Below are 25,388 nucleotides of genomic sequence, written 5' to 3'. Positions count from 1 at the left end.
GCCTCTCATGAAGATCAGAAGATCTATACAGAAGGTTTGGTTAGGTGAACACAGTGTTAGAAATTAGCACTAGCCCTATAGTCCTTGCCACACTGCCCAGTAGTTATGGTATCATAAGGACTAGTAGAAATTTGCCATTATGAAGGGTTTTGCAATATGTTATGATTATAAGGACTAGTGGACTAGAACAGTATCACTGCTGAACAGAACCTTGAGCAACTTTGACTGCCCTATCAAAATGAAGGATGCGTGGGTTTAATAATCCATCAGATGTCAGCCTTCTAAAATACTTCAGCTTAATTTCTTTACCACCATGATTTGGAAATTTCAATTTTAACACACAAAAATAAATATTCTGTTGATGGTACTCCCTTTGGGTGTAGATGAAGTGGTGCTCAGAAATGACTGGGTGTCTATAATCTCCACAAGAACATAACACTATTGGTTCACTAATAATGTTTGGTCTCTGTAATTCCCCTTGATGATTGAAAAGGGCTGTGTAACCAGACTTGACAAGTGTCAAGTTTCCGCGTATCGTATTGTATCATGACGACAATGGGTATTGTTACAGCCCTTAGTCTGTTACAACACATTCTAGATGCTTTGCATATTCATAAAACAAAAGCTGGTCATAGAAACATGGTAGCTTTAGCTTGAGGTTACCTAAATCGGCTGTTTCAACATCGGTGTCACTGCTTTCATCGCTCTCCTCTCCATCTTCATCTTCATCCTCATCACCCGCTGCCGTGCTGTCCTCGTACGTGTAGCCAATGGCTGCCTTCTTGTCTACCAATCTGTACCACACACAACATACACATGTAAACTCAAAAAGCTACAATGAAGGCCTCACTGAGTCCATCTTCCTGAGGCAAGTGTGTTAACTGACCACCCTTGCCGAACTAGGCTGGAATTATGGAGTCATATTTTGGCTGGACTAACGATCGATACATAGTCCAATCAAAATCACGTAATGAAATTGACATTTGGTTCATAAACAACATGGCAATTGCTGTGTAGGTTGCAGGATTTGCAGAGCATGTGTACTGCCAAATGGGTGTCAACAGATGTTTTCCAAATCTTTTCATGTTTTCAATCAAGGTGTTCAAGTGTTTTGATGCACCTCGTGATATTATTAAAAAAAAAAAATCTGATTGTCTTAACTGGGCGCTAACATTTTGTTTGCATCAAATGCAAGTGAAATAAAGAGGTGGAATCTGATTGGTCAAGAGGAGAGACATAACTCCTAATCACCACTGTAGGTGCTACGATCAAACTACAAAATTTCAGCCGAGTTCGGCAAGGGTGGAAACTGGACTTTTACAGTCAGTTAACGCCCTTGCTTTGGGTAGATGCACTGAGTCCAACATACTGGACGACTGGTGTGCAGACTACAGTGTTCTATGTATAAAATTTAACAAAAAATAAAGGGAAAATGTTTCAGTCCAGATCCTGGAAACCTTGATGTCAGTTATTGTTAAGAACGTCTTCATATAATACCTAGGACATTATTCTTCTGTTAAGAGGAAATCTGTTTTTCAATAAGGTTTTCACTTTGGTCAGGACTAGATTAAAAAGTTTGATTGTACACAAATACACAAATAATGCTTCTATATCATAATAACGATTGACTGTTAGTACCTCTCAAGCATATTGATAACATGTTGAAATTCAGGGAGATGCAAGGAGTAATATGGTCATCCTGATATGAAAGTATTTTTTAATACTGATCTGTCAGTATAGATTTAACATGACTTGGCAACCATTACATCAATGCCTTCATGAAGAAATGGGAATAACCAGAAACAAATGCAAAAACGTTTATACCTCAAAACTTTAAAAAATCCTGATGAAAGTAATCCCCTTTTTAATGCATGAAAGTTGACAGAATAAAGAGTGAGTCTTGTTTTATGGCACATTAAGCAACATTCCAGCAATATCATGGTGGCGGGACACCAGAAATGGGCTTCGCACATTGTACCAATGTAGGGAATCAACCCGGTTGACAGAATAAAGAGTGAGTATGGTTTTTATGCCACTTTTAGCAATATTCCAGCAATATCATGGTGGGGGACACCAGAAATGGGCTTCGCATATTGTACCCATGTGGGGAATCAACCCGGGTGACAGAATAAAGAGTGAGAATAGGGATTTACGCAACTTTTAGCAAAATTCCAGCAATATCATGGCATGGGACATCAGAAATGGGTTTCACACATTGTACCCATGTGGGGAATCAACCAGGGTGATAGAATAAAGAGTGATTATGGTTTTCTGCCACTTTTAGCAATATTCCAGCAATATCATGGTGGGGGACACCAGAAATGGGTTCACACATTGTGCCCATGTGGGGAATCAACCAGGGTGACAGAATAAAGAGTGAGTATGGTTTTCTGCCACTTTCAGCAATATTCCAGCAATATCATGGCATGGGACATCAGAAATGGGTTCACACATTGTGCCCATGTGGGGAATCAACCAGGGTGACAGAATAAAGAGTGAGTATGGTTTTACGCCACTTTCAGCAATATTCCAGCAATATCATGGTGGGGGACACCAGAAATGGGTTCACACATTGTACCCATGTGGGGAACTGAACCCGGGTGACAGAATAAAGGATAAGAATAAAAAGCTCCTCACTTCTTCTTCTCCTCCTCCGCTGTTCTGTCTGGAGGTCCAAACTGCTCATCAATGTAGATCTGGTGTAGAGCCTGTTCCTCTGTCACTGCAAACATCAGTCAGCTGTCAAACATCAATAACCACAAAGTCCCTGTTACCTGTCTCCCTGTTACCTGTCTTCCCATTTACCTGTCTTCCCATTTACCTGTCTTCCCATTTACCTGTCTTCCCATTACCTGTCTCCCCATTACCTGTCTCCCCATTACCTTGATCGCTGTTACCTGTCTCCCCGTTCCCTGTATCCCTGTTACCTGTATCCCTGCTACCCCATTACCTGTCTCCCCATTCCCTGTATCCCTGTTACCTGTATCCCCATTACCTGTCTCCCTGTTACCTGTATCCCTGTTCCCTGTCTCCCTGCTACCTGTATCCCCGTTCCCTGTATCCCTGCTACCTGTATCCCCGTTCCCTGTATCCCTGCTACCTGTATCCCCGTTCCCTGTCTCCCCATTACCTGTCTCCCCGTTCCCTGTATCCCTGTTACCTGTATCCCTGCTACCCCATTACCTGTCTCCCCATTCCCTGTATCCCTGTTACCTGTATCCCCATTACCTGTCTCCCTGTTACCTGTATCCCTGTTCCCTGTCTCCCTGTTCCCTGTCTCCCCGTTCCCTGTATCCCTGCTACCTGTATCCCCGTTCCCTGTATCCCTGCTACCTGTATCCCCGTTCCCTGTCTCCCCATTACCTGTCTCCCCATTCCCTGTATCCCTGCTACCTGTATCCCCGTTGCCTGTCTCCCCATTCCCTGTCTTCCTGTTACCTGTTTCCCTGTTCCCTGTATCCCTGCTACCTGTCTCCCCATTACCTGTCTCCCCGTTACCTGTATCCCTGCTACCTGTATCCCTGTTCCCTGTCACCCCATTACCTGTCTCCCCGTTCCCTGTATCCCTGCTACCTGTATCCCTGTTCCCTGTCTCCCCTTTCCCTGTCTTCCAGTGACCTGTCTCCCCATTACCTGTATCCCTGCTACCTGTATCTCCGTTGCCTGTCTCCCCATTCCCTGTCTTCCTGTTACCTGTCTCCCCGTTCCCTGTATCCCTGTTACCTGTTCCCTGTCTCCCCATTACCTGTCTCCCCGTTCCCTGTATCCCTGCTACCTGTCTCCCCGTTCCCTGTATCCCTGCTACCTGTATCCCCGTTCCCTGTTCCCTGTCTCCCCGTTACCTGTATCCCCATTACCTGTCTCCCCATTACCTGTCTCCCCATTACCTGTATCCCCATTACCTGTATCCCTGTATCCCGTTCCCCTGTTCCCATTATCTGTATCCCTGTTACCTGTATCCTCATTCCCTGTATCCCCGTTCCCTGTCTTCCCATTACTTGTCTCCGCATTACCTGTATCCCAGTCTTCCCATTACCTGTATCCCTGTTCCCTGTATCCCCGTTCCCTGTATTCCTGTCTCCCCGTTACCTGTCTCCCCTTTCCCTGTCTTCCTGTTACCTGTCTCCCCGTTACCTGTCTTCTCGTTACCTTGATCCCTGTTACCTTGATCCCTGTTACTTGTTACTTGTCTCCCCGTTACTTGTCTCCCCGTTACCTGTCTCCCCTTTCCCTGTCTTCCTGTTACCTGTCTCCCCGTTACCTGTCTTCCCGTTACCTTGATCCCTGTTACCTTGATCCCTGTTACTTGTTACTTGTCTCCCCGTTACTTGTCTCCCCGTTCCCTGTCCCCTGTATCCCCGTTCCCAATTTCCTGTATCCCTGTTTCCCCGTTCCCTGTCTCCCCGTTACCTGTCTCCCTGTTACCTATTTCCCGTCTCCCCGTTACCTGTATTCTGTTACCTTTATCCCCATTCCCTGTTACCTGTCTCCCTGTTATCTATTTCCCCGTTCCATATTTCCTGTCTCCTCGTTCCCTGTCTCCCCGTTCCCTGTCTCCCTGTTAACTGTATCCCTGTTACCTGTTACCTGTAAACCCGTTACCTGTCTCCCTGTTACCTGTATCCCCGTTCCCTGTATCCCCGTTCCCTGTATCCCCAATCCTGTCTCCCTGTTACTTATTTCCCCGTTCCATATTTCCTGTCTCCCCGTTCCCTGTCTCCCCGTTCTGTGTCTCCCCTTTATCCTGTTACCTGTTCTCTGTATCCCCGTTCCCTGTATCCCCAATCCCTGTATCCCCGTTCCCTGTATCCCCAATCCCTGTATCCCCAATCCCTGTATCCCCAATCCCTGTATCCCCGTTCCCTGTATCCCCAATCCTGTCTCCCTGTTACTTATTTCCCCGTTCCATATTTCCTGTTTCCCCGTTCCATATTTCCTGTCTCCCCGTTCCCTGTCTCCCCGTTCTGTGTCTCCCCTTTATCCTGTTACCTGTTCTCTGTATCCCTGTTACCTGTATCACCATTACCTGTATCCCCGTTCCCTGTATCCCCAATCCCTGTATCCCCAATCCCTGTATCCCCAATCCCTGTATCCTCAATCCCTGTATCCCTATGCTCTATACATGATACCCTGCAGGGATTCTTCGTTAGAACAGGTCCCCATCAAGCTATGCTGGTCGACCAAGACTGAACAAGCCTGACGACCACATTCCGTCAATGGCCTTTTACAACAAGCATAGTTATCTGGGACCAATACAAACTCGGCATCCCAAAAGGGAAAGTAATTGAAGTCCCCCATCAAGTGTCCTGGAAAGACTTACATCCTGCTGACTCGCTCTCCACCAGGGTTCTGTACCTCTCATAGTTGGCCTGCCTCTCCTCATTGTCCTCGCCACGATTCAGTCTGGAACAAAACACCAGCTCAGCCCAAGTCTAACAGTTGTGAAATACAAATAACAAACAATGTCCATCTTCATAATGCATTAGTGAGTGAGTTGGGTTTAACACTGCTTTTAACAGTATTCCAGTAATATCACGGCATGTCAGTTTGATGTGAGAGGAAGTGATGCAGGTCTCAGACATTTACCACTTCGGTGAAACCCATGAGCACGGGTATGGTGCTGACAAACCTAGAAACATAATCAGGGCAAACTGGGATTCGAACCCACAATCATAGGTTTCTGGAGTGTCCAAGGGACGCAACTCTTCACAGCGAATCTCAGCGCCTTAGGCGACTGGGCCACCCGTGTCCCTATAATGCATTAGAAATCAGCGATAGAAATTGGCACTAGTCCTGTTGTCCGTGCAAAAGTAGAAATTTGCCATTTTTAGGGGTTTTGGTATATGTTATCATTATAAGGACTAGTGTTAGTTTCTATCACTGGAAAGGTATCATTTATAATCAGGTATCTATTTCTATTTGATACTTCAAAGTCTTTTGACACAAAAACTTGTGTATGAAAACTTCGATCTATCGATAGATTAAACTATAGTGCCTGGTTCAAATCACAAAAAGTAGGTTTGCACAGTAGGTTTATCTCCTGAATCTATCACTCAAACACACAACACTTACGTAATTGGTTCTGTTTTCTTGATCTCAGGTATTGTATCAAGGTGAGCTCGAACATCAAACCTGTCAATCATGTTGTCACGGTTACCTTGCCAGGGCATCCTATAAACAAAACAAAGTTGAACAAATGATATTAAAAAATCCTTGTAGTTCAAAATGTTTTCTTGTACATGTTACATGACTGGATTTACCACGGTAACCGAATCTCTTGATGCTTTATAATGAAATTGTTATATATCATTAATATGGTGTTGCTTTACAAGAGATGGAATACATTGCTAGTCCAACAGCTTGTGGCCAGTAACATTTCAAAGGGCCAGTGGAATGTAGAAAGCCTTAATTCTGACTGGTTTAATCTCAAGAGTCAGATGTTACCTACAGACTGATATTCTTTAAGGGTCCTGTTACTGTCTTGTGTAAACTAATACAGCAGTGTTGGCGTTTACACAATCCCATATATAAAAATAAGCAAAGCAACATACTGGGACGCAAGAAAACAAACCTTCATGTCACAAGTGTGTATCCGACTGGTTTAAAAAACGGATATAGAAACTTCAACCACACAGTTCTTTACGAGGCAAGCAATAGAAGAGTGAGTGAGCGAGTGAGTGAGTTGAGTTTAACAACGCTTTTAACAGTATTCCAGTTATATATCGCGGCGTGTCAGCTTAATGTGGGAGGAAAACCCATGAGCATGGGTATGGTGCTGACAAACCTAGAAACATAATCGGGGCGAACCGGGATTCGAACCCACAATCATAGGTTTCTGGCGTGCCCAAGGGACGCAACTCTGCACAGCGAATCGTGGCGCCTTCGACGACTTGGCCACCCGTGCCCCAGCAATAGCAGATACAGAACAATTAAACCTATCACTGAAGCTAACTGTAACTATTTAATGATACAGTGTATACATGATTTTAACACCCAAGATATGTATGTAATAATAAGTAATCATATCACAAAGAGTTATAATACCCCCAAACCCCTGCATGCTTTCAGCGCTCGCAGCTGCCACGTCCAATGGGACACCATTCTTTTTTAGCCCAATGCAAACACTGTACAGTGTAAGCAGAGGATTGGTCTGAATCTTATTGAAGAGGTTAATTTAAAATACAAGAATGGAATACTGCTTAGTGTAAAATATTTTTTCTGCTCATCATGTTTGTTTGTTTGTTTGTTTGTTTGTTTGTTTGTTGTTTATGCCCCAATCAGCAATATTCCAGCTATATGACGGCAGTCTGTAAATAATCGGGTCTGGACCAGACAATCCAGTGATTGATATTATGAGTATCGATCTACAAAATTGGGATATGATGGCAGGCAGCAAGTCTGACAATCTGATTCCGTTAGTCTCCTCTTATGGTAAGCATGGAGTGCTGAAGACCAATTCTAGCCCAGATGTTCACAGGGGCCATTGACACCTGACTACAGACCACCCCATCAGCATTACTACTGTATACCAGTACCTATCACATCCAAGAACAGACAACTCATTTTACCTCTTTCAGTAAATATTGACAAAGTAAGAGCTATATCATGTTCATCACGACTAGTACATGTTTGTGACCATTAGCTATTGAAGGCTTCCTTACATGCTCTGTGGACTCTCGGCCGCCATGGCCACAGCCTGGTCCAGGTGAATCTTGTATGGCCTTCCATAGACCCTCAAAAACTGGGTGGGATCTAGTTTCTGAAAGACAAATTATCAAACAAAATAAACAAAACAAACTGGAATGCGTTCAAGTTAGTTCAAGTTGTTACTGCAGAGCTCCAGATAAAATTTTGAGCAATTGAGTTTTCACTCTAGGTTTTCTATTTTAATTGGGTTATTACATTTTTCATTGGATAACCACTATTTTTTCACTCATCTATTCATTGCTCTATTGGGCTTTTCCCAAAATTTGTGAACATTTTAAGATTTTAAAAAAAGAAAACGTTTTAGATGTATATAACTGTTCTAATTATATAGGCCTGACTCGGAAGTAAATAAGCTCGTAATTTTGTTTCAGAATTTAGCTCCTTTGTACGCATGCTGAAAAAGCTTCATTGGGTATTAACGCATGCAGTTTTTAAACATTTGAGTTTTTCATTAAATGCATGCGTTTCTGTACACAAGTTAATTGAAAGTATTTGGGTTTTGAATATTTGGGTTGGGGGGATATTTTACGCAAATACGCTGCTTATTTGCTCTGTAGCTCTGTACTGTAAATGTGGTACAAATCCGAAAAACAATAATACAAAACCATAGCCTTGAAAGAAAATGATCTCAAGCAGAACTATTCATTAGCTGTATAGTTTGGGCAGGAATAAATGCTACTTGTTTGAGACTATGTCCATGGAAACTCAACAATTTAAAAAAGTTGAAAAATATGAAAAGGTAATACTTGAGCATGTGGTCATTGCAAATGTATAGTTGCATGGAAAAAATATTTATTAGTTTGAGAGTTATGGCTTGAAAACAAAGTCTAGGGTTGTTAGAGACTTAGTCCAAATTGTTTCCATATAAATGTAACAAAATATCATTATGAAAAATTTCAAACTAGCAAGGGTACCAGTTACACTGATGAGCAATGCATATGCCACTTCTAAGTTGGAAAATCTTGAAAGGTTTTTCAAGTTATGGCTCGGAAACATAGCCTTGAGTTGCTTTAGACAAAGTCAAAATTGTCTCCATGGAAACATAAAAAAATGAAAATTGCTTTAAATAGCCACAGGCACTAGTTCAACTGATGAGCAATGCATATGCCAAGTTTTGTTTAAAACCCAACACCATCGAGAACTGGGCCAAAATCAATGTCCCCCTCCCCCCTTTTTGGGGGGGGACATAACTTTGTTTGCATTTGTTTGGTATTTAATGTCGCACTCAGCAATATTCCAGCTATATGATGATGGTCTGTAAATATTTGAGTCTGGACCAGACATTCCAGTGATTGAAATCATGAGCATTGATCTACACAATTAGGAAACAATGACATGCATCAGCGAGCCTGACCACCCGATCCTGTTAGTTGCCTCTTACGACAAGCATGAGTTGCTGAACACCTATTCTAACCCGGATCTTCAAGGGTCAACATATCTGTAATTTATCATTGATCAATTATCCAAAGACAATATTTTTCTCACTTTGTAGACTATGATTGCCACGTGATTATTTTGTCATAGCAACTAGAAAAGTGTTTGCATTACATGCAAAAACTGAAGCAGACCCATTCTAACCTTGACCTGAATGCCCCAAAACTGTGCCTGCAGCTATCTTAACAACAAACTTTAAAGCACTTCAGGTCTAATGGCATCAGTACCAGATTGAGAAAACATACACCCATTCAAGTACAGCTTTGAAATAGGTAGGGTGAGATTAAATGGGGTTTAACGTCACACTCAAGATTAATGCACTCATATAGCAACATGCATGCATGTGTTTGTGTGTGTGGCTGCTTGTACTAATCCAGACTATTGCTGATTTTAGAGTGCTAGCTCACTGAGATACCATGCCTCAGTTTAACATGAATACCCCATTCAGACACAGTATACCGACTCCGAACCGACCAGTCCTTGTTTTAGGCCCTCAATGGCAAGTGCCAGGCAGGGTAACAACAAGTACCATCTTTTAACATCTTTTAGTATGACACTGGACCTTACGCTCTACCACTAGACCATGGAGATGGTACTTTGAAACAGAAAGTTCTGCGCTAATACAATAACAAAAATTTGAGCACTTTCAGCTTAATGACATCACTTCAGATTTTGAAAAAAACATGTCTGATGCAAGAAAACTTTAATACAGAAAGTCTTATGCCACTAACTACTTGAATGAAATAGTTATAAGCACTTCCAGTTTAATGACATTGAACTTCAAGTTGGGGCAATCACACAATTAAATATTTCTAGTTTCTAAAACATGGGCCATTGCTCCTACAAGTATCTCATACAAACATACAGGGTTGGTTCAGTACATAAAGAAGCAAAACTACCTTCCAAATGACCTTGACCTTTAATGAAAGTCGACCCAAAGCTTACCAAATCAATGCCACACTCTAAGGATGCTATGTTCTAAATTTTAGAATGATCCTGCAAGTAAATTTGACCTTTAATATCAGCAACAAGTATTTTAAGAGGATTACAAAGAGCTATCCAGCATATAAGCCAAATACGATGTCGTTTGGGGAATTGAACATAACAATGAAAATTTAGCATATACTACTCATTGAAAGTATGTAATAGTGACCTACCACTCATACTAGATTTTCATGACATGTCACACAATAAAACATGCATAAGATCACAAAAATGTCATACTTTACACAGTGACCTTGACTTTTCAATAACATCACTACTGACCTTTTATGTGAAGCCCATTTCTGGTGTCCCCCGCCGTGATATTGCTAAAAGCGGCGTAAAATCAAACTCACTCACTCACTCACTGACCTTATAACTCCTTTACCCATCTGGGTCCCACCTTAAGAAGGACATGTACCAAGTTTCATTGACATACAGTAAATGCTTCTTGAGTTGTCATTTAAACAAACTTTTCTTCATTAACTTTGTAACTATTTCAAGACTTGCTTCTAAACTACTTTAGACTCACAATTTTCTCATAGAATTCCCTTCTTCTCTCTGCCCTCTTCTTGTAGTCGACCATAAGGCCTCGGATCTTCTTCTCCTGCCTGCGAGCTTCATGCCACATGTTGTCGCTTCACTCTATCCAAGCACCATCAACATCAAACAGCATCTGCATCCACAAATCAAAATATCTGCAACATTTTCTCAGACACATTTTTTATCCTGTGTGCAGATTGCTCTGTGTCACTTCTAACCCAAAATGTCAGGCTAAGAAAAATACTAAATGTTTCTCAGGCATTTGTGCATCACTTGAACATCCTGCAAGTCGGTCATTTTTATTGCCACTAAAAAACATTTTCAAATTTCCCTCATTTAATGTGTTTGGAGATGGACTTGAGCACAAAAAAACACATATTTTCCAATTTTTGTTTAAAGTTGATTATGCATTTTCGTTGTATTTTATTGTTAGCATAGCAGTCAGAGATATGAGAAGACATGTCTAATGCACACAATTTCAGAACATAAAGTCCCCTGCTTCTAGCTACCTTTATCATCAATAAGAAAGTGACTTCACGTGCTTCATAATTTCAGGGTTGGTTTCAAAATCACAGAGGCAAAAGCATTTTCAAACCTTTACCATCAGTAAGACTAGGTGAATGAGTGAACGAAAAGACCTAAGCGATGAATTTCTTAGATCTTGACCACTTTGACTAAACTGGACCCAACATGTCTAAGAATATTTCTTGCTAAACCAAAGAGTATGAAAAGATATCCATGAACATAATTGTGAGACAAGACACAAAATTATCACACATTTCAATTCACCTTGGCCACCTTCAATTCAGGCCACCTTGGAAACCTGGTTTACTAGAATCTTGCAAATAAGAACATTGTGCATTTGGGCGACGAGTTCTCTCAAATGGGTTTTCGGTCAACTCTTTTACCACAATATGCAGCGTGGCCGGGTTTTTTATGTAGTAGGTTCGTAACACAGCACGAAAACGCAACAGCATTTACCAATGAAGGGTGGGTCTGCCGATGACTTCAGTCGGCAATTACCGATAATTTAAATTGAACTCACTCCTTTAAGTAATTCGTACCTGTGTGTAGTGCTAAAGATATATTTATGAAATCCTGACCGTGTAAGACCCAAAATAATATCAATGTGGTGTTGTGACGAGAAGACATTGATGGACTATAGCTTGTTTCAAAATTCCTGAGATTACAACTGAAACGGTAAATATGCTTTGGAAACATTTTTTTTTACGTTTTACTCAAATTCATGTATTAATAACACACACAGGCATATTTGTCTGTTTGGTAGACCCGATTTGTTTGGTAGACCCATTGTTTCCTGAAATAAGATTACTGTTTGAAGATCGCCTTTTTAAAAAGAGATTTACTCTACTAAATACTATAATTATAACATTATTTGTTGACTTTTATCAATGTGATATTACGATTTCTCATCGTGTTTTTTGTGAAAATACTTCACGTTACAATATATATTATATGTTTTATATATATAAATATATTTATACTAGATCTATTATATATTTTATTTTGTTTTTTAAATGTATTCACATTAGCGCTTTACTTAAGGTGTGTGAAAAATTTCACATATATATATGTGACAAAGTATTGAGAAAGTATACTAACTATTGACATGTGTATTTATGATGGTAAATGTGTATGTTTACCGTGTTTGAGATGGGATTTATAAATCCATCTATAAAAACCACAGCATAGGTAATACCCGCCTCCGCTCTATTTAGAATTTTGGCCAAATTTTTCACTATGTGTATACTAGACATTAATTTCTAGTTCCTTCTATTATACTTAACCTTCGTCCCATATAATACAAGAATATATCTCAGATAACAAATAGATACATCCAAATGCTACATACATGTATGTACCTCTTGGACACTGTATTGCTCTGTCTCCTTTATGTTCCTTAGTTGGGGTTAGGATTATACTTACGTTCAATTATTTGCAAAGTAAATCCAAAATAATCAGGTAAATCTCTATTCCTGTTGTGATTTAAATGAATGCGTATGGTTTTACACTGGTCTGCCTGGCCAGACTTGATTATCTATACAAGTTGCCATAGTATTGCTAGAATGTTGCTGGCTGAGGCATAACGAACAGACAAAATTTTAACCCCTGACTCAATTTCTCAAAATCTTAACAGCTGTTTGCTCCTGGACAGAAGTATTCCTAAACATTTATATACAGCTAGGGTCAGTTTGCCCTAACACAGGCAATGTTGAAACTGGTGTTACGGGCGGATATTTTTCAGAACAAACAAACATACTTGAACATACAGTAAAGGAAACGACCCAACAGCAACATTCCATAACTGTCACACACAGTCAGTTTTTGACATTACGTTGTCGCACATTCGTCTTATTCGACACGTGTATCAATAAAACGTACCTGGGTGAATACCAAAAGTACCTGAAAAATAGTCTCATAGTTGTATACATTATCCATGACAGAGGCACTTCCGTAATAATTAGGTTGCACGGTAGGCGAATGGATCGGATGTTACCGGCGAAGTTCAAACACACTCAAATGTGGTGTTGTGACGAGAAGACATTGATGGACTATAGCTTGTTTCAAAATTCCTGAGATTACAACTGAAACGGTAAATATGCTTTGGAAACATTTTTTTTTACGTTTTACTCAAATTCATGTATTAATAACACACACAGGCATATTTGTCTGTTTGGTAGACCCGATTTGTTTGGTAGACCCATTGTTTCCTGAAATAAGATTACTGTTTGAAGATCGCCTTTTTAAAAAGAGATTTACTCTACTAAATACTATAATTATAACATTATTTGTTGACTTTTATCAATGTGATATTACGATTTCTCATCGTGTTTTTTGTGAAAATACTTCACGTTACAATATATATTATATGTTTTATATATATAAATATATTTATACTAGATCTATTATATATTTTATTTTGTTTTTTAAATGTATTCACATTAGCGCTTTACTTAAGGTGTGTGAAAAATTTCACATATATATATGTGACAAAGTATTGAGAAAGTATACTAACTATTGACATGTGTATTTATGATGGTAAATGTGTATGTTTACCGTGTTTGAGATGGGATTTATAAATCCATCTATAAAAACCACAGCATAGGTAATACCCGCCTCCGCTCTATTTAGAATTTTGGCCAAATTTTTCACTATGTGTATACTAGACATTAATTTCTAGTTCCTTCTATTATACTTAACCTTCGTCCCATATAATACAAGAATATATCTCAGATAACAAATAGATACATCCAAATGCTACATACATGTATGTACCTCTTGGACACTGTATTGCTCTGTCTCCTTTATGTTCCTTAGTTGGGGTTAGGATTATACTTACGTTCAATTATTTGCAAAGTAAATCCAAAATAATCAGGTAAATCTCTATTCCTGTTGTGATTTAAATGAATGCGTATGGTTTTACACTGGTCTGCCTGGCCAGACTTGATTATCTATACAAGTTGCCATAGTATTGCTAGAATGTTGCTGGCTGAGGCATAACGAACAGACAAAATTTTAACCCCTGACTCAATTTCTCAAAATCTTAACAGCTGTTTGCTCCTGGACAGAATTATTCCTAAACATTTATATACAGCTAGGGTCAGTTTGCCCTAACACAGGCAATGTTGAAACTGGTGTTACGGGCGGATATTTTTCAGAACAAACAAACATACTTGAACATACAGTAAAGGAAACGACCCAACAGCAACATTCCATAACTGTCACACACAGTCAGTTTTTGACATTACGTTGTCGCACATTCGTCTTATTCGACACGTGTATCAATAAAACGTACCTGGGTGAATACCAAAAGTACCTGAAAAATAGTCTCATAGTTGTATACATTATCCATGACAGAGGCACTTCCGTAATAATTAGGTTGCACGGTAGGCGAATGGATCGGATGTTACCGGCGAAGTTCAAACACACTCAAATATATTGGAAACCTGTACACTACCTTCTTCCATCACCTCGATACCATACCACACATATTACAATATGCATGGCTGCAGGTTGAAAAAAATGAGCTAATTAGTGCATGATTATGTGTGCAATACCTGTAACTTACCGCCTACGAGCACTTGTCCACCGCCATTACACATCCATTAAACTTCACTGTTACATTCGCGTTTCCTGAACGTCCAATAGCATTGGAGCTAACTACTAAGGGAGATAATTAGCCTGTTAAAAAGGATAAACAAGAGTTGATATGATAAATAATATAAACACGCAATGCCATTTAGAAAGTGGTCAAATGTCATATTTTGGATAATACTTTCATTGTAAAGTACAGATTCTCGCGCTTTTGTGTAATTTACAAAGAAAGTGTTATGGAAAATACATCATTTGTTACATTTGACCACTTTCTAAATGGCATTGCGTGTTCATAGCTTTCGGCCTTGGGAGCGGTGCCAATTTACACTTGTCAGAGTGTGGGTAGGGGGCCATGTAGTATGTTGTAGGAAGTAAATTTTATACGAGAGAGGTTTTTGATATTTTGGAACCCTCCCTTTAAAGAAATGCTGGATACGCCCTTGTAGTAAGATGTAAGATGGGTGCCTGTTAATCTGCTTTCAATATTAACAAGTTTTCAATATCTCAATTGTTGTTTGCAATATACACAATTTTGTTTGCCATATTTGATATGTTTATCACGAGCTGTTATGTTTCTATGCCAGGATTGAAAGCTGAGACTTACTTTACTCTGTATTAAAGTCAAGGGTAGAACGGTTGTATCAATATTGAATTGCCCTACGATGAACAGTCGATCAGTAAAAGCACTAATGTCCTTACATTTGTAACTATTTCAATTTCGCAAAAATAACTTAAATGTGATTTCGTTTTTGCAAAAACAAACATCCTTAGTTTTCATTATATTTAAACACGGATATATTTATTTACACCTTTAGATAAATGTTGTAATTTCATTTTCGTAAATCAATTCAGAGTCCCTTAAAACTAGTCAAGGTAACAAAGCAATCATTAGTATGAAAACCACCCCGAAATTACATAGTCCTGTGGGGCACCTGTGTGAAAAGGATGATGAAGTTCCGGTCAAGCTGCCGGCCTCTCGGTCTTCATCAGACACGCTCGGTAGTTTCGTTCTATATCATTCGAGATCCATTTTCAAGTAGTGGTGTAACTGGCTAGAACAAGAAATCATGCTACACTCGTCACGGTAGTGAAGTCGGTTGAAGAAGGATCTTGTATAGCGTCGGACGAAACCAACAGTGTGCCCGGAGAAGGCCGAGAGGCCGAAACCTTGACTGTTCATCAAAATATAAATAAAACCTATTTTCACCGCGGCGGGAATATTTGCACTGCGGTGAAACTAGTTTTCTGTTTTCTTAATATTTTGAATTTTAATTCAATTTTCTATGATTTTCACTTGACCTTTTGACTTTTAAATTAACACTTTTCTGTGTTTCATGTTTGGTTTTCAAAATATTTTATCAGTATTCAGTATTTCCTTGCTATTTGTTGTTGTTTTTAATTTCACTTTACGGGGTTTTAAGATGATCACTTCCTTTTTAATGTTTCTGTATACGTCATTTTTCACTTTCCTCCCATAATAATCCGAGCCGTTGTTATGTGACTGAAATACTGTGAAAAGCAGCATAAGAGCCAAATCACAGCCAAGAATGAACGATTGTCTAATCTGGCAAGACCATTGCCTTCACAGAACAAATTAAGTAGTGTTGTTATTGTGAGGAGTATGTTACTCTTTGAAATATACAATTTTCTTTATTTAACGAAAACAACGTTATGAGAATAATTAGTTTAACCTTTAACATTTTTTAACGTTTAAATTAACAGGACAATGCACTCTGAAGTAAGTATTCAACACTTCAGTACTTCTTATATACCTCAAATAGCTTGGTGCAAAAAACAGTTGCAAAAAAGATGTGCCTTTATTTTTTTTTAGATTAAGAGACTATAAAATGCATGAGAGGCCCATCAACGAATCTCATCCAGTGTGGCGGTGGGGCAGTCTAGTGGTTAAAGCGCTCGATCGTCACGTCGAAGGCCCAGGTTCCATTACCCACATGGGTACAATGTGTGAAGCCTAGGGCTGGGACGGGTAACTCGGGTACCCGGGTCGGGTGGATACTGAGTAGGACCCGGGTAACCACAGGACTACCCGAACCCGTGGTTAGTCACGTGATATATTGTTTAATGACAAAAAACATCTAAAACTCTATGGTTACCCTACAAGTCACTAATGTTCACATTTTTTTCTGATTAAAACACCCATTCTTTTAACTTTTCATATGGTTGAAAAAAAGATATAAAATAAGTCAGCTTCAGTGTATGCATGACCAGATCGTATAATACATGCATCTAAATACGTTTTGTAAGTGCTGTGGTAAAAGAATTCCCAATCGGACATTTTGTATCTCTTGAGACCTACAGTGGGTACCCGGGTAGGGTCGGGTAATAGGGGGGTGGGTACCCGGGTAGTAAATTTGGACTCGTCCCAGCCCTAGTGAAGCCCATTTCTGGTGTCCCCAGCCATGATATTCCTGGACTATTGGTAAAAGCGGCGTAAAACCATACCCACTCACTCATCATCAAGGTATCAAAACCTAAAAATGAAGCACGACCGTTTATGTAAAACTAGTGCTGTCTTTCGAATAGGGAGGCGGTAGCCATTCTAATATATCAGTAGACGCGGACCAGTCTCCTCTCGTGTAGTTAAAAAAAATAATAGTAATAAATCAATGGACATAGGTGTAATATTCCTAAAAACAGTAAGCCCCCCAAACCAAAGAAAAATATCAACTTTGAGCTACATTCATCGCACAACATTTTTAACTAGTGCTGCGACGACCATGATCCTCCACGGCGCGCCATATTCAGTTTGATGTCAGTCTGGTTCTCCTGTCACTTTGCGCAACGACAATTAGCGCAGTACAAATCAACACTTGTGGGAGTAGGAGCCCAGCTTATTTGTCGACTGCTACACTGTATACAAGAAGTGGCAGAAATGAATCTTCCAGTGATAGAATATCGATGATAAGAATTAAATGTAAGTGCAATTCCTGTGACAGGTTATTGAGTAAAGCTGTGGTTGGTATTGTAAATAATGTTGAGATACGATCACATAGTCAAGGTTTGATTTTGTAAACAGTAACTTCGAAATCGTAGGTCAAGATATCGCTAAAACGGGCTGTCGGAAACAAATCTCGCATACTGAAAGTGGGGAAAGATATTTCGAAACAATGTCATAATGATACAGAGGATATGCTATGTGTTCTTTTTAAATCTAGACTACATTGTGATGTGTCGGTACTTGTAGAAATATGAGTATCATTCTGTTAAAATCTAGAAGAGACAGCATTATTAATTTTAATAAGATGCAATCAAGTGTTCATTATTGAATGCAAGACACATGTAAGGAAAGGATATTGGAAGTATTGAAATACTAGTAGGCCTATATGTTCCATACTCATTCTCTTTTCACAACACAAAATGAATGAACATGTTTTCAGAGAGTCTGAACTTGACTGATCAAGGCAATCTTTGGACAAGGATAAAAAATTTATCTTAGACAGATCTACTTGATGTAACTGATTATAGATTTTTCTATATGTTTGCGTTTTTATGTGTTTCAAATTTTAATTTTGACAGAACATAATGGACAAGCATAAGTTCAAAACACCTATAAGGCCAACTTCAAGAACAAAACAAGGGGCACGATATAAAAACTTTCGATTCCACCAGATGTCATCCACTGATCTCTTATCTGTGTGTGAGCAGAAGACACCTGAAGCTTCTGATACCGAGATCAACCTATACTGCACAGAATCAGACTTGTCATTAGAAGATATCTGGGATGAACTGTCAAGTCCAAAGACAAAAGAATCGACAACAACTACACAAACGACCACACAGGAAATCCGTACAAGAACTTCAAGAAATGTTCCTCCAAATTCCCCTGTTTATCCAATTACTACACATGAGGGTAGTGAAAATCCCTTTATAAACTGCTTGTTGAAGATTTGGAGTGAACAGAGATTCAATTCACCTCAAGTTGACATAGAAAGTGATGCAGCCACATCTCAACATGAAGGTGATGGAGCACAAAGTCGAGAGGCAAACCCAGCTCTTGTCTTTCAGGATTTAGTTGTTGAACAATCTGTTGCTGAAAGTGTAGAACAGGTCAATAGACAACAGATGGGTATTGATCATGTTGTTCCAGCTTTTGAGGAGAATCAGTCATATTTTGAGCAATCTGAAGACAACAGTGAAAGGGTACTTGCTTCTTGTGCCCCAGAAGACCATCTTGTGCCTGTGTTTATTGAAGAGTGATCACTACATCGTGATTCTGCTACAATTCTCTTTAACTTTCAAAAAAGAAATAGAGAAAGTTTGTTATATGTGTGGAAAAAAATAGTACACTCAATTCTTTAGTCTTCAGAATGGTCAACAATACAAAGTAAATATGTATTTCATGGTCTTAAATCAGTCTGAAACTTAATATATGATTTAAACATATATGCCTACAGAGCATTTTATTTAACATTGTGACAGTATCTAAACCATAACACTGACTTGGCCTAATATGTGTTGTTGTTTTTATCAGAAGTTTGTATTGTAGCAGTTGTCCTGGTGTCATATTTTGATACTATCTTGAACTTAGTTGAAGATGTGCATAATTGAAATGTGTTTAAATGTTGTTGCCAAGTTAATTTTTAACCAAGTTACATAATTTATTGCCACTTATATATTTATTGATATTGTTGAGGTGCCAGTACCAGTATTTATTGTCTGCCATTTTGCATATTTGAGATACACTTGACATTTCCTGCCAATCTTTGCAATAACTTATAATAATTCATGTTGAGTGAAAACAATTGTTTATGTTACTAGTATTACCCTGTTGTTGTTTTTTCATGATGTAATATTTATCATTTAATGCCAATCATACATTCAAATCACAGGCAGTTGTGTTTTTTTTTTTGTTACAAGCAAATGTAGGCATGCATGTTACTCCTATGCAGAAACCCTATAGTCATATTGTTGCCATTAAAGTATTTACCAAGTTGGATTATGACTTGCTTTTTTTGTGTGGATTTCTTTTCAGGTAGGAGGAATAGAAATGAAGGCAAAACCTTTCTACCATTTAGCTTTTAAAATGCTGTAGGTACATAATAGACAATCAGGAGTTATTTGGTGAATTTTTTTCAGACCAAGGAATGACCAAGTAATATCCATCTTTCAATTTGGAATATGCAGTGTATCACCTGTTTGACTATCAACTATCTTCAGCAGCCCATGCTTGTTGTAAGAGGCAATAAATGGGATTGGGTGTTCAGGCTCGGTGACTTGGTTGATGCATGTTGTCATATACCAACTGCATTGATCAATGCTCATGATGTCAATCACTGGATTGTCTGGTCTAGACTCGATTATCCACAGACCGCCATCTTAATGCTGGAATATTGTGTTAAACAAACAAGTTTTTTTGTCACTAACAAGTCACTGGTGAATGATGTAGAACCTTTTTTTCAAAAGTGAAAACTCACTTAAATATTCACTACAATGACACAAAATGTTCTTCAGTATAATGATAATCATATACATAGGAACGTTGAAATTAACCTAAATCGTTTACTAACATGATTAGTGATAACATGTCAAGACACCATAAATACTAATCCTCAAGCTAATGTGAATTTCTGTCCCTATCTGCAAACATACCTCTCATCTTCCTTACAGGTAGCCATTGGGCACTCCATTCCCAAATGGCTAGGGTGTGGGGTTTATGTACGAGTCAGTTGGGTTAAATGCTGCTTTGAACAGTATTTCAACTGTCAGCTTGATGTGGTAGGAAAGCTGTAAGTGATGCAGGTCTTGGATGTTTACAACTTTGGTGAAACCCACGAGCGGGTATGGTGCTGACAAACCTAGAAACATAACTGGGCAAACTGGGATTTTTGTTGAAGAAAAACAGGACACTGTATTGGTTACTCAAACTGTTTGTTTTGAAATGTGGGTCCAATTAGGATGTTGTACTGGCGACTTGTGCTGAGAGGAAATTCACAGTTTTAGGCCATGTTACTTGAGGTCTTCCAGCCTTTTTGTATGACTCTGTGACTTTAACTTCACCCTGGACACCAATACTTTTCTTATAGATCTCCCCTTATTTCATTCTATCAGTGTTGGGTATTCTAGGGATAGAAATTAACATTTGCTCATCTGTCTCATATAAAAGGTATAAAAAATGCAAGCTTATTTTCTACAAGTTTGGTGCATCCTTATTTATTATCATTTATTTAGTATTTAGTATATTCAAGGTAATTTCTGTGAATGTGTATACATTACTGTTTACAGAATGACTGAGGATGATTGTGAATGAGTGAGTGTGGTTTTATGCTGTTTTTAGCAATAATCCAGCAATATCACGGTAGGGGACACCAGAAATGGGCTTCACAAATTGTACCCATGTCGGGAATTCAACCCCGCTCTTCGATGTGACGAGCGAATGCTTTAACAATTTGGCTACCCGACCGCCCCAAGGATGATTGTCATGACAGATCAGTTCTGTTGCATTGTTGGCCATACATGTTTTCAATTTGAACTTCCAAACTATGATATATTTTTTTATGGGAGACATATGGCTGAAACACCAAACTTGACTGATCATCAGGCTGGTGTTGATGACTGGGAAAAGACATATATTTACCTATGTATAATGTGTATGCGCACCTATACAGTGCTACTGAGAAATCATCTGGCTGTCACATGAGAAGGGACCACTTACGCGTTCCAGTGGTAGAGCGTCCGCCCCGGATAGCGGAAGGTCCGGGGTTCGATCACCGGCCGCGTCATACCAAAAGACGTTAAAAAATGTTTTTTTTTACCCTGTTTTGGCGCTCGGCATTAAGGGGCTAAAACAAGGACTGGTCGGCTCAGTGTCAGTACACTGTGTCTGAGTAGGGTATTCCTGTTAACTGCGGCATGGTATCTCAGGGAGGTAGCACTATTAATCGGCATCAGTCCGGACTAGTGCAAACAGCCACACACACAAACACGTGCATGCACATCGCTATATATAAGTGCAATAATCTTGGACGAGACGTTAAACCCAATTTTACCTCACCTCACATGAGAAGGCACGGAGCACATAAAATGGAATGTACAAATCAAGAGCCCAGACACAGCCACGGCTGAAGATAGTCATGACACCAGACATTCAATAAGTTCGGTATAGCCAGACAGTATTAGGTCTGTATGGACGCCCTGATATTACCTGTAAAGGCCCGGGGGCGAAAAACAGCGTTGAACATTTGAGCAGCGAGGGACCCAGTCGACTTGTTCACACGATTAGCGTGTCATATATCAAAGCTGCACGCGTCTCATATTCTACGTTTTACTGTTGATATATTGGGCCGCCATTGTGCCCACCCAATCAATATTTATATCGCACCGGCGAGGAAACCGCATGTAATAGCGGTGATGTTCCATAATCTTCGTTACACTATTTGTTTTATTACAACCGCCACGTTCACCCAGATGTTCTGCCATAATCATCGCCGCGGCAAATCGAGGTATGCTCTTACTTCCCACGGCGCAAATCTCTCATCACGGAAAAGGATTAACCTAAACTTTTAACATTTCCTTGAAACCGCGCTTGTGAGAACTGACCGAGATTCACATCTATGCATGTAGTCTTTCACCTCTCATGTCTGAGGTAAACGTCTTTGTTAAAGGATATGCTAGAACGACTCCTATGAACTGCGCATGTAATTTACGATCTGGTGTCAACATGGCCGCCGCGACAGCCATTTTTAAATTGTCATGTTGGATTATGTTCACTACTCTTGTCATGTATGGTTGTATTTGTCAAAATGTTTTTTTTGGGGTTTAATAGGCAACCAGTTAATAAGGCATATTCAAAACATATATCATTGCAGCATGGCTGTCGTCAGACTCTTACCCTGGGGTCATAAAACATATCTCTTTGCGTAGATAAACAGATGGCGCTCAACATACTTGTTATTAGAAATCCAATCTTGTTTTGAATAAATGTGACGTAGCTGAAATATTGCTGACTGTGGCCTTAAACAACAAACCAAGAAACATATTTGTACACGCCACTATTTTAATATTTATATCAGTCGACAACGACCCCCACAGCAATATTTCATTATTTGCGTAAAAAGAGCCTTTATTACGTTTCTGCATATATTCTTTTTCGAAACGTCACAGTGTAATTAGAAATAGGCTTGTAAACAATACGGAGTCATTCTCTACATTGCTTTGCTAACATCCATACAACATATTCTTCATCACACAAAATGAACGATTCCTTATAAGGACTTATATAGTCCGGAGTAGAATAGAGCCGCGATACCCATATGCGTAATGGGTCGACTTCGGTTATTGTTTGTAGTTTCATGTTGTTTAACACACAGCAATATTCCAGCTATATGACGGCGGTCAGTAAATAATCGAGTCTGGACCAGACAATCCAGTGATTGACATCATGAGCATCGATCTACCCAATGGGAGCGAGCCTGTCTACCCAATACCGTTAGTCGCCTCTTACGACAAGCATAGTCGCCTTTTACGGCAAGCATGAGTTGCTGAAAACCTATTCTTCCTCGGATCTTCACGGGTTTCCAAAAAGCGACCTTAGCGCTAAGGCGATCGTAACTCTCCTACTTTACCATAAACAAAGATCACCGTGGCAACTTTTTGAAAGGGACCAGGCTATTTTCGATTATCCAGCGCATCATATCTCCATTTTAATTGGATGAACCCCCTGGACGCATTCACTGCTATAGCTTCGTCCCATGGCATGACGTTAAAACATAGCTACCCAACCAAATTACTCACAAGAGCGAGAAAAAATCGGTGCATGATAGGTAAGGATGGGACAGGAGCGATGGGGGCACGCAGTGACGTTACCATGCCTGAAGATCCGGGTAAGAATAGGTCTTCTTGTCGCAAGATGCGACTAATGGGATCGGGAAACGGGGCTATGTAAACGAATAGATTCAGGTATTTATCAATTTAGAATGAAGATAAAACAATACACTTTTTAGTGAAGGATGAGATCAAGCCGTTGCTTGTTTTCATAAGTGAACTACTGTATGCAAACGCCTATATATATATAAACGCCTACGCATTGTTTTAATACAAAGTACACTTTCAGAAACTATAATAACTGTTTGAACAAACGTGTGTGTGTGTGTGTGTGTGTGTGTGTGTGTGTGTGTGTGTGAGTGTGTGTGTGTGCTCGCGCGCGCGTGTGTTTTACAAACACAAGATACGTGCAAATGAGACTAACCATTACTGTTGCCAGCATTACCGGAAACTACCGAGGAAATCCGAAGGCCCTGAGCCTTATGACGTCACGAGCACCGACTGGATATCGATCGCCCCGTGCTCCAAGTACTTGACCTACTTTAGCCAACGGTAACGCTGTTGCTCCGTTAAAAATAGATCTCTCTGCTCTTCCGCTGCTATCGTAACAGAGTTGATGCTCCAGTCCCTCACGGTTTCAGAGGCGTGAAGACTGGAACTGTTCTTGAGATTTGATCTGTTTACCATGACTTCATGGAAATGGCACATCATCGTGTTCATAACGGCACTGCTTACGACATCGCATGCAACTGTCAATATTTTAGTTACATGTACAATGAAATATGCTGATTGTGGAAAGAAAAAAACGTTGAAATAATGAATATGGACATTTATCAATTTCAATTACATTTATCAATATAAAGGTTTCAAAACATGAATACATAAATAGTATTGTTTTGATCCAAATTACCGTATGACGTGAGGCAAAACATGAAATCACACACTAGTCTTGCTTTGAGCAGCAGAAATAATGTAATAAAATATTAAGATTCACGTCAGCTTTAATCCCCTGAAAGTTTTTGAATTTAAAAAATTATTTATTGATTGTCACACCACATTATCTTTGTGCATATACCGCATTGCTTCTAATAGATGCCAAAACGTCATTTGGGGGGGGGGGGACATTATAAGTGCTAAGGAGGTTATTCATTTACAGATGAGAACGAAGCATATACGAGACCATGGCCCTGTTCCACAAAGCAACTTTAGGGCTACGGCTATCTTAGTCAGTGTTAAAGTACGGACATTACGAATGATATTCGTGCTATACGACCTGGGCCCCGTTCCACAAAGCGATCTTAGCGCTAAGTCGATCGTAACTCCCATTCTTTATCACTGACTTACGGGGGTCCTGGGCCCACATGCACAAAACGAGCTTGAGCTAAGAACAGCATAACGCCCATACTCCTAGAGCTAAGGTCGCTTCGTAAAATTGGACCCAGGACGACAAAAAGGACAACAGCAGGCCGGGACGATTGAGATCACTGATGAGATATGTTCGATATACGAGTTCGCGTCACATGCATGTGCTTCAATGCATTCCCTGCCGCAGTATACGTGTCTGAAACGTTCCCCTGTAGAGTGAGTGAGTGAGTATGGTTTTACGCCGTTTTTAGCAATATTCCAGCAATATCACGGCGGGGGACACCAGAAATGGGCTTCACACATTGTACCCATGTCGGGAATCGAACCCGGGTCTTCGGCGTGACGAGCAAACGCTTTAACCACAAGGCTACCCGACCGCCCCTCCCCTGTAGACAATGGACATTTACACGTACCTTGTCATTCTTTACTACAATGTATTTTTATACTTTAAATTAAATTTA

At 39.7% G+C, this 25,388-nt stretch overlaps 2 protein-coding genes across 4 annotated transcripts in view; one reads left to right on the top strand and one right to left on the bottom strand.

Annotated features, from left to right (window-relative positions):
• The window catches only part of LOC124125337 (CLK4-associating serine/arginine rich protein-like), a 29,721-nt gene extending 14,891 nt beyond the window's left edge, over window positions 1-14,830 (bottom strand). For 2 of the 3 annotated variants that reach the window (XM_046488639.2, XM_048402947.1), the window contains exons 1-7: window positions 14,756-14,830; window positions 10,655-10,798; window positions 7,662-7,759; window positions 6,073-6,171; window positions 5,321-5,403; window positions 2,638-2,722; window positions 664-794 (exon numbers count right to left, since the gene is read on the bottom strand). In XM_046488639.2, coding sequence (XP_046344595.1) covers window positions 664-794; window positions 2,638-2,722; window positions 5,321-5,403; window positions 6,073-6,171; window positions 7,662-7,759; window positions 10,655-10,753 — 595 coding nt within the window. In that variant the 5' untranslated portion in view covers window positions 10,754-10,798; window positions 14,756-14,830. Of the gene's footprint in view, window positions 1-663; window positions 795-2,637; window positions 2,723-5,320; window positions 5,404-6,072; window positions 6,172-7,661; window positions 7,760-10,654; window positions 10,799-14,744 lie in introns of all 3 variants that reach the window. The other variant, XM_046488638.2, reaches the window with a different exon arrangement.
• A 2,735-nt stretch (window positions 14,831-17,565) lies between these two features.
• LOC124125339 lies at window positions 17,566-19,738 on the top strand. Its single transcript, XM_046488642.2, has 2 exons — window positions 17,566-17,716; window positions 18,319-19,738. Exon 2 carries the CDS (start codon window positions 18,325-18,327, stop codon window positions 18,997-18,999), a length of 675 nt encoding a protein of 224 aa, XP_046344598.2. The 5' UTR covers window positions 17,566-17,716; window positions 18,319-18,324; the 3' UTR covers window positions 19,000-19,738.
• The last annotated feature ends 5,650 nt before the right edge of the window (window positions 19,739-25,388 follow it).

The sequence above is a fragment of the Haliotis rufescens genome, unplaced genomic scaffold (genome assembly GCF_023055435.1).
Source record: "Haliotis rufescens isolate VD_foot unplaced genomic scaffold, xgHalRufe1.0.p SCAF_3, whole genome shotgun sequence".
Lineage (NCBI taxonomy): Eukaryota > Metazoa > Mollusca > Gastropoda > Lepetellida > Haliotidae > Haliotis > Haliotis rufescens.
Note: the sequence above shows the minus strand (reverse complement) of the source record. Positions and strands in the feature narration are given on the sequence as shown.

Coding starts and splice junctions, on each gene's coding strand:
- LOC124125339 (XM_046488642.2), top strand. CDS start 18,325: ATGGACAAGCATAAGTTCAAAACACCTATAAGGCCAACTTCAAGAACA.